This window comes from Drosophila hydei, unplaced genomic scaffold (assembly GCF_003285905.1).
Source record: "Drosophila hydei strain 15085-1641.00,03,60 unplaced genomic scaffold, DhydRS2 tig00008134-arrow-pilon, whole genome shotgun sequence".
Lineage (NCBI taxonomy): Eukaryota > Metazoa > Arthropoda > Insecta > Diptera > Drosophilidae > Drosophila > Drosophila hydei.
In genome coordinates this window covers 115,177-130,216 of record NW_022045843.1, presented here as the reverse complement: position 1 = coordinate 130,216, position 15,040 = coordinate 115,177, and the positions used below count along the sequence as shown (strand labels likewise).

Genomic DNA, 15,040 nt, shown 5'->3' with positions numbered 1-15,040 from the left:
ATTTTTCCTATATAGTGCTATAACACCCCAAGACATTTCATTTCAAAATAATCATGTATATTTGTTTTTAAATTTATTGTTTTGTTAGCGCTCTTTGAAGATTTTAAAGCGCTTTTTGTTCACATTATTTAATGCGCTGCGGTTGACAGTTTAATGGAAAATGCAATTTATTCAAATGCATATGCAATTCGTGCGACAGCTGACAATTTGTTTGCAATGAACATAAAGATATGAGCAGCAACAGCAACAATAACACGAACAATAGGTGCAGCTGAAAGCGCATAATTGTAAGAAGTGTCGGGAAATTAATTGGACATGATATCGAAGTCGAGAGTTTACTGGCTGACAGGCACATTAAAGTACATGTGTCTGCGTGTGTGTGTGTGCTTGTGTCGGTGTGTGTGACTAGCACATCAGGCAGTCTAAGCAAATATTAATTAGTTTAATTAAGTAAATGCGTGCTCAGCGCTTTGCGCCTCGCTCCCACACTCACTCATCCAAAGTGCAAACAACGCGCAGACAACGCGTCGTCAATGAAATTAACATAATAAGTGTGTGTGCACACACACCCACGCACACACAGAAACAAACATGTTTGCGTACACAAAAACATGATTACATACAAATAATCAAACTTGTTCGAAATACCAAATTTCTACTTTTTTTAAAAATTATTTATTATATAAATAACAAAAATAAAAAATCTCAAGAAACATAAAAACGCTGAAATATTCATTTAAAATTTTTTTTATTGTTTAATAGATATATATTATTCTTATATTATTGTAACAATTTTTATTTATAAAATTAAAGTTTTTACATATTTAAGTTTTATTAATTAAAAACTCCAATCAATTTCTTAAATTCTTAAAAATAATTTTTTAGTTTTTAATTTTCGTAGCATACTTTTGCGGGCTTACTTTTTGGTTTATTTGCTGCACATATGAACAACTTTTTGCCAGATTTGAACATTTTAACTTGCAATTTAACGGTAACGTGCACCGTTAAAAGTTGATTAAAGTTTTTAAATTGAAATAACAAATATTAAGTTACTTTCGCAGCGAGAGATCGCAGTTCTTTGCCTTTCACTTTACGCATGACTCACAGCATTTCACTATCTAAGCAACTCTCTATGTGTGCGTGTGCGTGTGTTGGTGTTTGCCTGTGTGAGTGCAGCGTATTTGTGTTGGCCAAAGTTAAAAGTAAATAAACAACATTTAAAGCTTGCACTTTGGCTACATTTGCCGACGCCGGCGATAGTGTCCAGCAAAGAGAGAAATGTCAAAATGTCATTTGATTGAAATGGGATATCTCAGTCACAGGCGCCCGCCAGCTCCTTTGCCATATTTGTCTCTATACATCTGTGTCTGTCTGTGTGTGCCGCTGTCCTTTGTGCCACACAGCAGACACCCTGTACTCCCGCCCCAAGCTTTTGGGTGGACTGTTTGGACTGTGTTTGCGTTTTGTCAATGTCTCTGCATAAACTTTGTTGACAGGCGCTCATTTGTGCCGGACTCTGACTCTCCGACCTCTTGTCTTGGACTCGAATTGCAATTCGAGTTTGAGCAGAGACTGCTTAAGAAAATTTGTTGACCAAATATTGAACGAGTATAAACTATGCTAACTATTTACAATAATATATATATGCTTGTTCTCCTCTTCCAGATCATGTGCGCGAATTCACATGCGGCAAGCTCTACTACCGCACGTTCCACTTGAGTGAGGAGCGCGACTCGCTGTATGTTGGCGCCATGTGAGTATCCGATGTAATCCAAATGCTTAAATGCTGACCATGTTGAAATCCGATTCTCCTTTCTCTCTAATCGCAGGGATCGTGTATTCCGTTTGAATTTGCAAAATATATCCTCTTCCTATTGTGATGTAAGTATGAATGCATTTATTGCTACCTATTAATTTATAATAAACTGGCAACGACGAGAGCAAGAAGAGCAACTATAGCAACTATGCAGGGCAATAACAATAAGCATATATAATCCTGGCATTTGCTTTTAGGCTAAGCTCCCACGAGCTCCGTTTGTTTTGCTCGCTTGTCGAGTGGTCTACTGGATGTTGCTATTGTTGTCATTGTTGTTGTTGTTCGCAATTCCCCTGGCCACAAATCTAACAAGCAGCGAGCGCACATAAAACGTGTAGCACGCTTTTAGGCAAACAAGCTATGCCACGCTGCGGCACATTTTTAAAAATTCATTACGCGCCTTCCGCACAAACTTTTCCATGTACACACCCACACACACGTACATTTATGAGTGTATGCGTGTGCATACACTAGTGTGTAGTTGCCAAACAGCCGCTGCTGGCCTAAGCCGCCTGTCCTTTTAGCCTAATACTTTTTATCGTCGGACGTTGTCAACACACTCAGCTCATGGGGTCAAAGGGCATAGGAGCCGCGCGCATCAAATGCGAGCCACAAATCTTCGATTCCCCGATGTAAGCGAGTGAAAAATATCTGTTTTAGTTACTCAGCTACCAAAATCCAACTGCCAACGTGTCCCTGTCCACCTAACAGCCGGAAAACAAAAAGAGCCCCAAAAAACAAGCAAAGCAGAAAAAAAGAAACATATTTAATATGCGCTCTGGGGGCTGCATTATGGGCATTTCGCTTTACCATGCAGGAGCCCAGATTCCACGTTTCGTGTGGTAATGGCTCAGTGCCGCATAATTTATGTACACTGAGCGAAATTCATTTCACAGATTCAGTTTGCATGGCATTTATGTTGTAAGAGGAATAATATTACAAATTTAATACAAAAAAATATAAAAAAAATTCTAAAAAATCTAAGGGTGTAGCAAGTTAAAATAAACAGCTTTATAAATTATGTTAACTAGCTTAACTGGGGTTTACAGTGAGTTGTTAATTAAAACTGTTTTTTTTTTTTAAATATTTTTTGTTTTTATTATTTTTAATTAAATTAGAAAATGTTATTAGCAATTTTTTATAGAAGTAGCTTAAGAAAACATAAAATAAATTTGAGTGCTTAACTAACTGCCAGTTAACGGTGCACTTTAGCCAGTGTGTACACACATTAAAATAATTTGGCAATCTTATAAATAAACTCAATTATTTTTGCGTATATTTTGAGATAAATTTATGTTTGCTTCAGTGAATAAGCTTTTAGAAAAATTAAAAATATGATTTATATGCATTCATGCATATTTAAAACATAAATCTTAATAATTATGTTAACTTAAGATTAAGCTGAGCTGAAATTCGAATCAATATTTTTAAAATGCACAAAAGAACTATAAAATAATGTTGATAAAGAAGAAATATTATGAGAAATTTCTATCTGTTAGCCGAATAGGTGTAAATGTGTGTGTGTGTGTAATTTGGCTATAAATGCCAAACTTACGAATTATCGAAACTCGTGAAAGTCGATAACACACACCCACACACACACACACTTACACAGTGACAGTGTGTGCGCCTGTGGGAGGCTGTTTATGAATTTATGTCATACAAAAGCTTGTTTTATGAGTGAAACGTTGTGTGTGGCTATGGCTGCGTCTGCCTGCACCTGCAACAGCTGAAACCTGGTCGCAAACGTATCATAAAACCGAAAGACGCCACGTTTTGCTGCCATTTCGAGACGTACGCCCACCTGCCGGCCGCCCATTGGCCCACCTGCTTGCCAGACCCACATTCATATCCCAGCCATATCCATCCCAGCCGGCGTGGCTTGCCAACCGGCATCTGTCAATATATTTTATGTGTTATTTCACACACACACGCGCGCGCACTGCGAGTAACTGCGTTCGCCCTGGGCATCATTTGGTAGTGGCCTATAGGAGTGGCAAGGTGCTCGCTGCGACTGCGGCTGCGGCTGCTTTATGCGGCAAATGCAAATTTTACTAAATAATACATGATTTTGGTTTTATGTGGACGCACAGCGCTGCGCTGCTCTGCTCTGCTCTGCTCTACTCTGCTCTGCTCTACTCTATATATGCTTGATAGGTGGTGCGATGTGGCTTGGTGTGGTGCGTGCGCGCATTTCGCTTGAAAATATTTCGTATGTGCTCGTTACATTACGTGATTTATAAATCAATTTGCTTGAAAGCATGCCACAGGCAGAGCTTGGCCTTCTGGCGTGTTTTCCCTTCCTTTTCGCCCACAGCCAGCGCCTCTAGTTGTAGTTTATGCGCGCGCCTCCAGTAAATGTAGCCCGAAAAGAAAAAGCAAATCGAGAAACCATTTTCGCCCGAGAAACTGCTCCTAGACGCCACCACCAGCGGCTGCATACAAATGTTTTCATATTACAATTTCAGCTTCGACTCGTCCATTAATATGGACCATATGACGTCGAATTGCAATTCACAGTTTATATTCAATTGGGTTTGTAATTGATTAACACCTGTACACGAAAGCAGATCAAAGCATTTAACTTAATCTACGCTAATTTGTATTCCTAATGCTCGCAGAGATAATTTTCGCTTCAAATACAAGCATTCTTTAGAGTTTTATAGATGCCAAAAATAGTAGACAGAATCCAAGATATGCCCAAAAAATACCTAGAGAGATTAGATTGCTACTCAAACAGCCTGTCTAGACATCTGGGTACTACAGCCCGCAGATCTGCTAGCATCCGCACTGGAGCTCAGACGCCTCCAACCCGAAGACTCACCTGACTGGGACATGACCTAAAATATATAAAATATCACCTTAAGCCTTCTCTATAGTTACATTCTCTAACTTCTAGCTCCTCTAAGCTCTTTATGCTATGTTTCTCATCGTACATAGCTCTAAGAAAATATATTTACTAAGTATAATCAGTAACTACTTAAAAAGCTTTGACTTTAAAATAAAAATATCTATATAAAATTAGTCTAAATTCTCTTATTAATTAAATTTCTTTGTTTTATAGCGCGATGTCATAAACCTGGAGCCAACTCGCGATGATGTCGTCAGCTGTGTGTCCAAGGGCAAAAGTCAGGTAAGCTCACAACTATTTACAGTTATGCTAGGTACAAGGAAATCCATCAATGCGCTAACGTTTTGCATTTACATCGACTCTATTTATGGCGTTGCTCCATAAGTCGCTAATAGCAGCTGCAATGTGTCATGCTCAATGGCTGATTGATTTTTTTATCATGTACTGGCATCGCGGCAGCAGCTACTGATTACACACGCACACATACACACACACACACACATAGTCATTTATATATATTATATACAATGAAGTAGCGTCTGGGCTGAATCAATTTCTTTTGGAGAGCGCAGGCGAGTTGCTCCAATTTCCAAACGAAATCCGATTCCTATTTCTATATCGACGACTCCTGCTCGGATTCGCATGACGCATCCAGTTTCAAGTGCTGCGCTTTGCAAATGCGGCGCTGAGGCTGGCGCTGGTGCTGACGCTTCTGTTGGCTGTTATTGTAACTCGTTTATAATGTGACAGCAAATCCTTTCATTTGAAATCTCTTTCAATTTATTTGTGGCTTTTCAATTTGTAGCGAGTTTTTCGTGCGCTACAGTTTCAGTTGCATGCCACACAGAGTCGCAGCATATGTGTGTGTGTGTGTATATATATATATCTGATTGTGGCTTGTATCTAGATGTCAATTGAACTGTTTTTGGTGCACACTTGCTCCATCTGCGGGCGTGTGTGTGTTGCTTAAGTCATCATAATGCTGCTGTGCGTCTGTGGCAGGGATTTACCAGCATTGCATTGTTGCCAATTGATTTAGCGGCAGTGGCTGCAGCGACGCGTGCTATTACAAATTGTACTATTTCTGCAACACACACACACGCACAACTATAAAGTTTTGATTTATTTTTATGTGTGTGTAAGCTTGTTGTGGCAAGCCACGATGCGATATCATCTCTTTTTACAATTATTTTTCAATGCTTCTTTGCAGGTCTTTGATTGCAAGAACCATGTGCGCGTCATACAATCAATGCAGCAAGGCGATAGGCTCTATGTTTGCGGCACCAATGCACACAATCCCAAGGATTATGTCATCTATGTAAGTACAAAACACGCCTTCTTCCCTCTCTCTATAGCTCGTTGCTGCTCAAGGACAAGTTTTGTAGCAATGATAACGCAGCTACGCAACTTTTCAAAAGATTTTCCAACAAATATCAAGCGAGCTCTTGTATGACTGTTGACTTTAGATCGCAATCCTGGAACAGCCAGCCACACACACAGAGAGCGAGCGACAGAGAGAACACAAAGCAACGCATATGGCCTTTTGTATATATGAACTGAATAGAGCTTGTTCTTTTACGTCGTTCTTTCTTGTTCATCTAGTGCCTGGCATATGAACTATGTATATGTATATATATAGATACATGAGTTATACAACTTTTGTGTTGACTACTTGTTGTGAAAATAGTCATTAGTGTGCAGGTGCAGCCAAGAGCTGCTCGCAGCTCGCATACAAATCACACACACAGAGCCATGGCAGCTGCACATCCAGCTACCTATGAGTGAGCAAAGCCGAACAATAAACCGTGCATTTTGATTTGGCAAAAACTGAAACTAAAAACAAGTACGAAAACTAAAACGAAACTAAATGCAATATTTGGCAAGTTTTTAGCACTTTGTATTCAGCATTTCGGGAGCTGGCAGCAGCTCAACAATTAGCAGAAACTTATTTGGGCTTTCGTTGCACGTGCTCGGACAAGCATTCAGTGGGAAAGACAGCTCAAAAAATATAGATAAAAATGGAATGAAAACATTATATAATTAAATGACTAGAGTAAAGTATAAAGAGCAGTTAAAATATCATTAAATAGGCGAGATGTAAAGAGAGTTTGAAGAAATGTGATCGATTCAAAGAGATCCTAAAGATGTATTCTAGGAAAGCATAACAGAGATTTGTTTATGTTTTAGTAAAATTCTTTTACTGTCTTTATTATGAATTACAGTTGAGCTGTTCTAAGCCAATTTGTCTTATTTCTATAATTATAATTTTCTATTTAATATATATATTTCTGTCTCACAATTTCAGTCGAATTTGACACATTTGCCGCGCTCGGAGTATGTGATCGGCGTGGGATTGGGCATTGCAAAGTGTCCCTATGATCCCTTGGACAACTCAACGGCCATTTATGTGGAGGAAGGTAATCCAGGCGGACTGCCTGGCCTGGTAAGTGTCCCATTCAAGAGCTCAGCTACGTAGCCATTTAAATAAGTAGTTCGAATCAGTGTGTCTCACTTCTCTGCTGTTTTGTGTCTTTTGCACAGTACTCGGGCACAAATGCGGAATTCACCAAGGCTGATACTGTGATCTTTCGAACGGATTTGTATAATACGTCAGCAAAGCGCCTGGAATACAAATTCAAGCGCACGCTCAAATATGATTCCAAGTGGTTGGACAGTAAGTAGAAAAAGGGAAAAGCCACGGGCTGCTGCCGCTGCTGTCTTTGCTCCAGCTTCTGCTTCTGTGGCTGCTCTAGATAAAATTGAAAAAAAAAAGAATGGATTTTGTGGCGCGTTGAAAATGATTTCGCGCATGGGATTCATTGTTTGTATTGGCACGCACTGTTGGGAGTCGTTGTCTACTGATGCGATACAGAAGCAGACGAGGACTAAGGCTAAGCGGCTTAGGCCATCCAATTATGTAGATCGTTACTCACAGAGGGTCATCAATCTCGCGACGCGCTCTTTTATTGCAGAACCCAACTTCGTGGGCTCCTTTGACATTGGCGAGTACGTGTACTTCTTTTTCCGGGAAACGGCCGTGGAGTACATTAACTGCGGCAAGGCGGTCTATTCGCGCATCGCGCGTGTCTGCAAGAAGGATGTGGGCGGCAAGAATCTGCTGGCCCACAACTGGGCCACGTATCTGAAGGCACGGCTAAACTGCAGCATTTCGGGCGAATTTCCGTTTTACTTTAATGAGATACAATCGGTTTACCAGCTGCCCAACGACAAGACACGCTTCTATGCCACGTTCACGACCAGCACCAATGGCCTGATTGGATCAGCCGTATGCAGTTTCCACATCAACGAGGTGCAGGCCGCTTTCAATGGTGAGTGCAGGTCTTAAATATAAATAAATATATATATATAGAAAAAGAGAGAGAGAGAGTATGATTGTTAAGTGCTGTGTGCAAAATGGATGTGATGAACGAACGTTATCCTGGCCACAATGTTGCCAACTGTCAACGTCAAGTGATGTGCAATTTTCTCTTTTGTTTTCCGCCCACTCCCCAAGTGCTTTGAGTGGAAATAGAAGTTGAAATAGAAATAGAAATAGCAACAGCAACAGCAATAGCAATGGAAATGGCAAATGCAACTTATCGGCAAATTTTATTTGCAAACGCCAGCACCTTGGGTTACAGCTGGCCCCTATGCGATTCACATCGCACACACACAGCGTTTCACCGGACGGGGACAGTTCGAGTTTAACAATAAATCCAATAGGTTGCACAGATCCAATAGTAACAGAGCAGAGCACACATAGCACTCAGGGTGTTGAGTGTTTTGTAATTTCGCTTGCCGTGGAGCAACATAAATCGTATTAGAAAATCCATTTGAATGGATTATAGCCCCCACGCACACACACACACACACAGCCACACACACACTCGTTTGCTCGTTCGCTCGCTTAACGCTTAGCTGCACAACAGCTGACACTTTGGGGTCGCAGATTTAAAACTTCATTGCAAACACTTGCCAGACACACACAGCACAGCACAGCGCTGCGTGCACCTGAAGTATCCAACTACGCCAGTTGCTAGTGCATAACTCTTAGCCATAATCCTTTTCACATATACACACACACGTACACATATATATACATATTCATTTTTCTTATCTTATATTTGTTTTGCTCACTTGCAGGCAAATTTAAGGAGCAATCCTCTTCAAACTCCGCCTGGCTGCCGGTGCTGAACTCCCGCGTGCCAGATCCGCGACCCGGCACATGTGTCAACGATACCTCAAATCTGCCAGATACCGTCCTCAATTTCATACGCTCGCATCCACTTATGGACAAAGCCGTAAATCACGAGCACAACAATCCGGTCTATTATAAAAGGGATTTGGTGTTCACAAAGCTCGTTGTTGACAAGTAAGTTTTATTTCTACTTGTTATCTGGCTGCCCTGCCTCTCACTCACTGTGTATCCATGTACATACATATATTCACATTCATTCCAAGTACACACACACACACACACACATACACATGCACCGTGTCCGGCCGAGACTGAACTCAGTTTGTTACACTTTTTTTATTTTTTAATTTATTTGCATTTTTCGATTTGTTCCTCTTTGTGGCTTTTCTCTGCTAAAGTGAAAATCAATGTACGAATATTTATTTTTGTTTATTCGTTTGCTTTAAATAAACCAAGTGTTGCTTGTTGCCAAATTGAATACAAATTTGGAATTTCAGACATTTTCTACTTCTCCCCTCTGAAAACAAAGCCCCAAATATCTTTTGTGCTGAGTGAATTTCGAGGTATTTCAAGTTTTGTTCATTGAAAATCCTCTCAGCCCAGCCCAAATTAATGTCATTATAAAAGAGTAAAAGTAACTTAGATTAGATCTGATATTGAATAACAATGACAACATTTAATTAATTAATTTTAGTCTTTAAATATATCAAAAGCAATTAGCTAATGTTGCTACTGGTAATTCTTTGACCAAATTGAAATGCTTCAATTGAAATCAATTTTGTATTTTAAATACCTTTATCACATAGTTGCAATTATATTATATAAAGTTTACTTTTCATAGATCTTTCATTAATTTTGTCAAGACTTTTGTAACCTGAAGTAGAAGGCGTATATAGTCACGTTAGCAGTTGACTCAAATGTATTTACCTTAATTTTGTATCAGAGACAATAACTCAAGCACCTTCTACCGTTTTCAATTCATTTCAATTAAATACTTTTGTCATAATCAATCAGTTTAATACCATGTTTAAGCGCTCTCTGCCCAAGTGCAACTCAGTTTCGACATCTTCTTCAACTCATTTAATTAAAAGTAAAAAAAGTATTTATTATGGCAAATTTATTGATATTGAAAACTTAATTACAGTCGCATATTAAAAATAGATAAATAATATGCAAAAAAAAAGAAAAAAAAGAATTATTTAAACATTAAAAATATATTTTAAATATTATAAACGAGAATTGAGTTTCTATGTGCATTAATTGCGCTGCAACATTTTACGGGAAATCGTGTAACGCATTTTAATAACTGCATTTACAACACACGCTCAGGTGTTGCAAGCTCGTTATTAATGAGAGAGAGAGGGAGAGGGAGAGAGAAGAGAGCAGAAGAAGACTGCACACAGATGCGGCTATTTAATTCGTTAATATGCAGGCCATTTATCATATTAAATAAGCATTTAATTTCCATAACTGAAAAGCAACTGAATGCGACAGCCAAAAGCCATGGATACACACACTCACACACACCCATACCCACACACATAATGCACATTTAAATCTGAGCCCTTCGAATTTATGACTTTCCTTTGTCAGAATCAAAATCGACATACTGAACCAGGAGTACACAGTTTACTACGTGGGCACCAATCTGGGCCGCATCTACAAAATCGTGCAGTATTATCGGAATGGCGAGTCGCTGTCCAAGCTACTGGACATCTTCGAGGTGGCGCCCAACGAGGCCATCCAGGTGATGGAAATCAGCCAGGCACGTAAGTCGCTCTATGTGGGCACCGATCATCGCATCAAGCAAATCGATTTGGCCATGTGCAATCGCCGTTACGACAATTGCTTCCGTTGTGTGCGTGATCCGTACTGCGGCTGGGACAAGGAGGCCAACACGTGCCGACCATACGAATTGGATCTGTTGCAGGTAAGTGGCACGCTGTGGCTTCAGCGTTAAGCACTGCTTACACTCTCACCAATCGCTGCAGGATGTGGCCAACGAGACGAGCGACATCTGTGACTCGAGTGTGCTGAAGAAGAAAATCGTCGTCACCTACGGCCAGAGCGTGCATCTGGGCTGCTTTGTGAAGATACCCGAGGTGCTGAAGAACGAGCAGGTCACCTGGTATCATCACTCCAAGGACAGGGGACGGTAAGTCGAATCAACTATGCGCCTCTTTGCCCACACACACATACACACACAATACACACAATATAATTATTCTTTGGCCAGCTATGAAATCAAATACAGCCCCACCAAGTACATTGAGACCACGGAGCGCGGCCTGGTTGTGGTGTCGGTGAACGAGGCCGATGGCGGACGCTACGACTGCCACTTGGGTGGCTCGCTTTTGTGCAGCTACAACATAACCGTCGACGCACACAGGTAAGTGCCGCCTCGCCCGTGAATATCCCTAAATTGACTGCTAATTACCAAGTCACATCTGTCTGTTACCCCTTAGATGCACGCCACCGAATAAAAGCAACGACTATCAGAAAATCTATTCAGATTGGTGTCACGAATTCGAGAAATATAAAACAGCCATGAAGTCCTGGGAAAAGAAGCAAGCGGTAAGTTATTATCCTGATTGAAATTATCACCGCAGGCAGCGCTAATGAGCGCCACACAACCAGACACATGCACAGGCACAACGCCAGGGGCAGGCACATGCCATAATAAATGATTTGCCTGGCAATTATTTTAATAGCCTGCTGGCTAACTGACACCACAACGTCAAATCACAAACAGTGTAAAGTAGTTAAGCTGTCATTATCTAAACACCAACGTCCAGCGGCTGGCAGGGCCAGTGTGGCTGGCAGGCTCAGCGGTTGCAACCAGGTCGCGTCTCAATATGGTTCGATTGACCGTCGCAACAATTTTACATGTGTGTATGTATGTGTGTTCGTGTGTGCAGGTGCGACCTCAATGGATGGTAATTGCCTACGTGGCGGTGGTGTTGTGTGGCAGGCATTTGGCGCCATATGGACGGAACAAGCAATTAAAATGCAATCATTTGCCGTCCGTCATACCGAGCTACGTAGTAATATGCTTATAATACTTAACACAGCTGTTTACGTCACGCATTTAATTTGTCAACTTTTGACTTTTCGTTTCTTCTAGCAATGCTCGACTCGCCAGAACTTCAGCAGCAATCAGCATCCCAATGATATCTTCCGCAAGAACAACGTTTGATACCCCGACAATAGCATCACGGTCACCATGCCCTCATCCATATCCATTAAGCGTTTCTACTAAGCCGTCAAGAGTTCCCAGACACAAAAGCAAAACAACTGCATCAAATCAAATCGAATCTTATTGGAGTTAATCAAACATAATAGACCGCCTACTTGGACTTAAGTTGCCACATAGATCAATATCCAACATCGTCATCATCATCAGTATCTTCGCCATCATCGTCAATCAATCATTATGATAAACTTAAGCATGAACTCCTAGAAACTGCATTTATATGAATATCTACGTACATATGTATAGAGAACCTCTTCCAGTACAGTGCATTTATTCAACATACTCGATTAATCGATGAGAGCTGATGAGAGATATTAATAAATAACTAATACAAAAGAGACACTTGTCTATGGCATATAGATACAGATACAGTTACAGTTACAGTTAAACATAGCTAGCTACAAAAAGTGAAATAAAAATCAATTTACAACTGCCGCTCGCAAACGCAAACAATATTTAAGTGGAAATAAAATCACTTCATATCGTTATTATAAACATTTAAATCTAATTAAAATAAATACAATTAATTAAGCATACTTAACGCAACGTTTCAAAATGTTAATATGTAATTCTATCTTAAACTCAACTAAAAGCAAAACAAACGAACAAGTATTACAAGTACATAAACCTTAACACATACATATAAATCACATTTCAAGCATTTTATTCATAAACAAATCAAGAAATATATTTAATATTATATCGAACTATAAATCTATATGTAATTGGAGAAGCAATGTGATGTTAAGTTTTGATAAATTTATGAATTGCCTATTTAAACGATATCCACATACAAACGATTGATTCACGTTCAACAAGAACAAAAACGCTGTAAACATACATAAACAATTAACACACATGCTAAGCAGCTGCCGCATTTAATACGCACACATAGTCGAAGTATACATATTAATATATATATATATATTAATGAGAATCTGCTTTTCAAGAACTTTTCAATAAGCAATATAATCGTATAACAAAACATAACAAAACATTGAAGCTGAATTACATAAAAATAATTTACACTTAAACATAATATATATAGCAAACAATTTACATCAAATCGGTCCATAGTTATATACGACATAATATAATATATACATTATATATAATAGCAAAAGCATTTCGTCATTTATGCCGTTTCACTTTCAAGTCTACTTTCACTCATTCAAAGTCCTCGATCACCACACTATTATGTATGTAAAATTGTTGCATGTGTTATTTACTAAATTTGATTTTACAATATTTCCGCTGACTTGCCGAGAGCAGAATATGAAATTATGGAAACATGAATTTTTAGCATACTTTTCTATCTGTACTTAAGTTAAATCGACGACATTTTAGTTTCTAAGCGTTTAGTTGTAAAAAAAATTAAATTTTTAATAAAAAATTATCTATAAAGTAAGCAAAAATATTTTTATGTACTGTACTTTGTGGGTCTAAAAAATATAATCAACTTTATTTCTTCATTAACTTTAAGTGCAGAGTAAGTTGTACTTTGTGTAGTTAAGGGTATATTAGCTTGGCAGTACATACAAATATGTTTTTAGATTAATATATGTTGTATGTAAAATGAAAGTCAATACAAATTTTCGAACACTTCGGGTATGGGATTGAAGCCAACTCTCTGTAATGTTATTAGTTCCTAGATAATATATAAAATTAAACTGTATAGAAATCCGAGTTGGTTCAGCTTCAAAACTTCGTTCTCAACGCTATTCTCAATATCATCTTAGTTCAACTCCCTCAAACAACTCAAAATATATAAGCAAATTTTAGCAAATATAGAGTATGCCGCAGTCGGTTATCCAACTGCAGCCCGTCTACAAATTCTTATCAGAATCGCACAGCGCAAGGCACATTTTCATGCGTAACTACCCCAAATTGTTGGCCATAAGGAATTAAAGACAAGGCGAAGAAAAAAGTTAAGGCGCAAATAACAATCACAAAAGAATTAGAAAAGTTGCCGAAACAGAAATTAAATCAGTCTCTTAAAAAAGCGAGAGGAAAAAAGGAAGAGCAAAATGAAAAGCAACAACAAAAAAGTACTTGAAAATAATTTGCCACGGCTAATTTGACAGCAAGTCAAATGAAATATTGCAGCCATATAGATATATATATATAAACCATCTGAAATTTGTGGGTCAAGTAGATGATTTGTGTTTTTGACTTAATTTCAGCACAATTTTATTTGAAATTTGTGAGTTTGATTAAAATTGTAGAGTTTGGCCGGGGCTAATTAAAGCGCTTTGGCTTATATCTAAAGGTCGAGTCGAGGTGGGGCGCTCGCTCACACTCCTGTTGCCCAGTTCGCTGAGGCTCTAGGAAAATGTTCGTCTTTGTTCTTAAAAATTATCGCACAGCAAATAAATTTTGCTGGAATCTGCGCCTGTCATTGTCGTTGTCTTTGTTGTTGTTGCTGTTTCTGTTGCTGTTGCTGTTGCTGCCCTGCCAGTCCTTGTAATTGTTTTAGCATCCTTTTGCTCGCTGCAGGGTGCCATAGCCTGGCCAGCGTGGACTGCCTGGCCTGCCCGGCCTGCCTGCTTGAGCATATTACCAAAAATGGTTGTCAACACTTTGGCGCAAAAGCTTTTAGAATTCATTTCGGCGCCTTCCACTCTTGGGGCCCGGTTAATGGTGCTCGCGGCCATTTTTCCACGCTTTGTGTAATTTGGTGCTCATTATTTTATTGTGTCCAGCGCACGTTGAATATCCAAATTGCAAATTTTAGCCGAAACCCCTCGAGCAGTTAATCTCTTTTTGTTTCTTTTTTTTCTTCTTCTTATATTTATTTCGATTATACGGCAAATACCATTAAAAAACAATTTAAAGTTTATCGCACGCAGAGTGAAAATAAAAGAAAAATAATTGTCTATTTCGTCTAATTGAATCTGGCGCCAGAAATTGCATTGAAATTTG

General features: G+C 39.1%; 1 protein-coding gene across 4 annotated transcripts in view; it reads left to right on the top strand.

Annotated features, from left to right (window-relative positions):
* The window catches only part of LOC111596627 (semaphorin-2A), a 44,971-nt gene extending 32,187 nt beyond the window's left edge, over positions 1–12,784 (top strand). For all 4 annotated transcript variants that reach the window (XM_030225459.1, XM_023310914.2, XM_023310915.2 and 1 more), the window contains 13 exons: positions 1,666–1,753; positions 1,830–1,881; positions 4,881–4,949; positions 5,878–5,985; positions 6,973–7,110; positions 7,209–7,341; positions 7,640–7,996; positions 8,811–9,039; positions 10,459–10,795; positions 10,857–11,020; positions 11,102–11,254; positions 11,331–11,439; positions 11,990–12,784. In XM_030225459.1, coding sequence (XP_030081319.1) covers positions 1,666–1,753; positions 1,830–1,881; positions 4,881–4,949; positions 5,878–5,985; positions 6,973–7,110; positions 7,209–7,341; positions 7,640–7,996; positions 8,811–9,039; positions 10,459–10,795; positions 10,857–11,020; positions 11,102–11,254; positions 11,331–11,439; positions 11,990–12,061 — 2,009 coding nt within the window. In that variant the 3' untranslated portion in view covers positions 12,062–12,784. The remainder of the gene's footprint in view (positions 1–1,665; positions 1,754–1,829; positions 1,882–4,880; positions 4,950–5,877; positions 5,986–6,972; positions 7,111–7,208; positions 7,342–7,639; positions 7,997–8,810; positions 9,040–10,458; positions 10,796–10,856; positions 11,021–11,101; positions 11,255–11,330; positions 11,440–11,989) is intronic.
* The last annotated feature ends 2,256 nt before the right edge of the window (positions 12,785–15,040 follow it).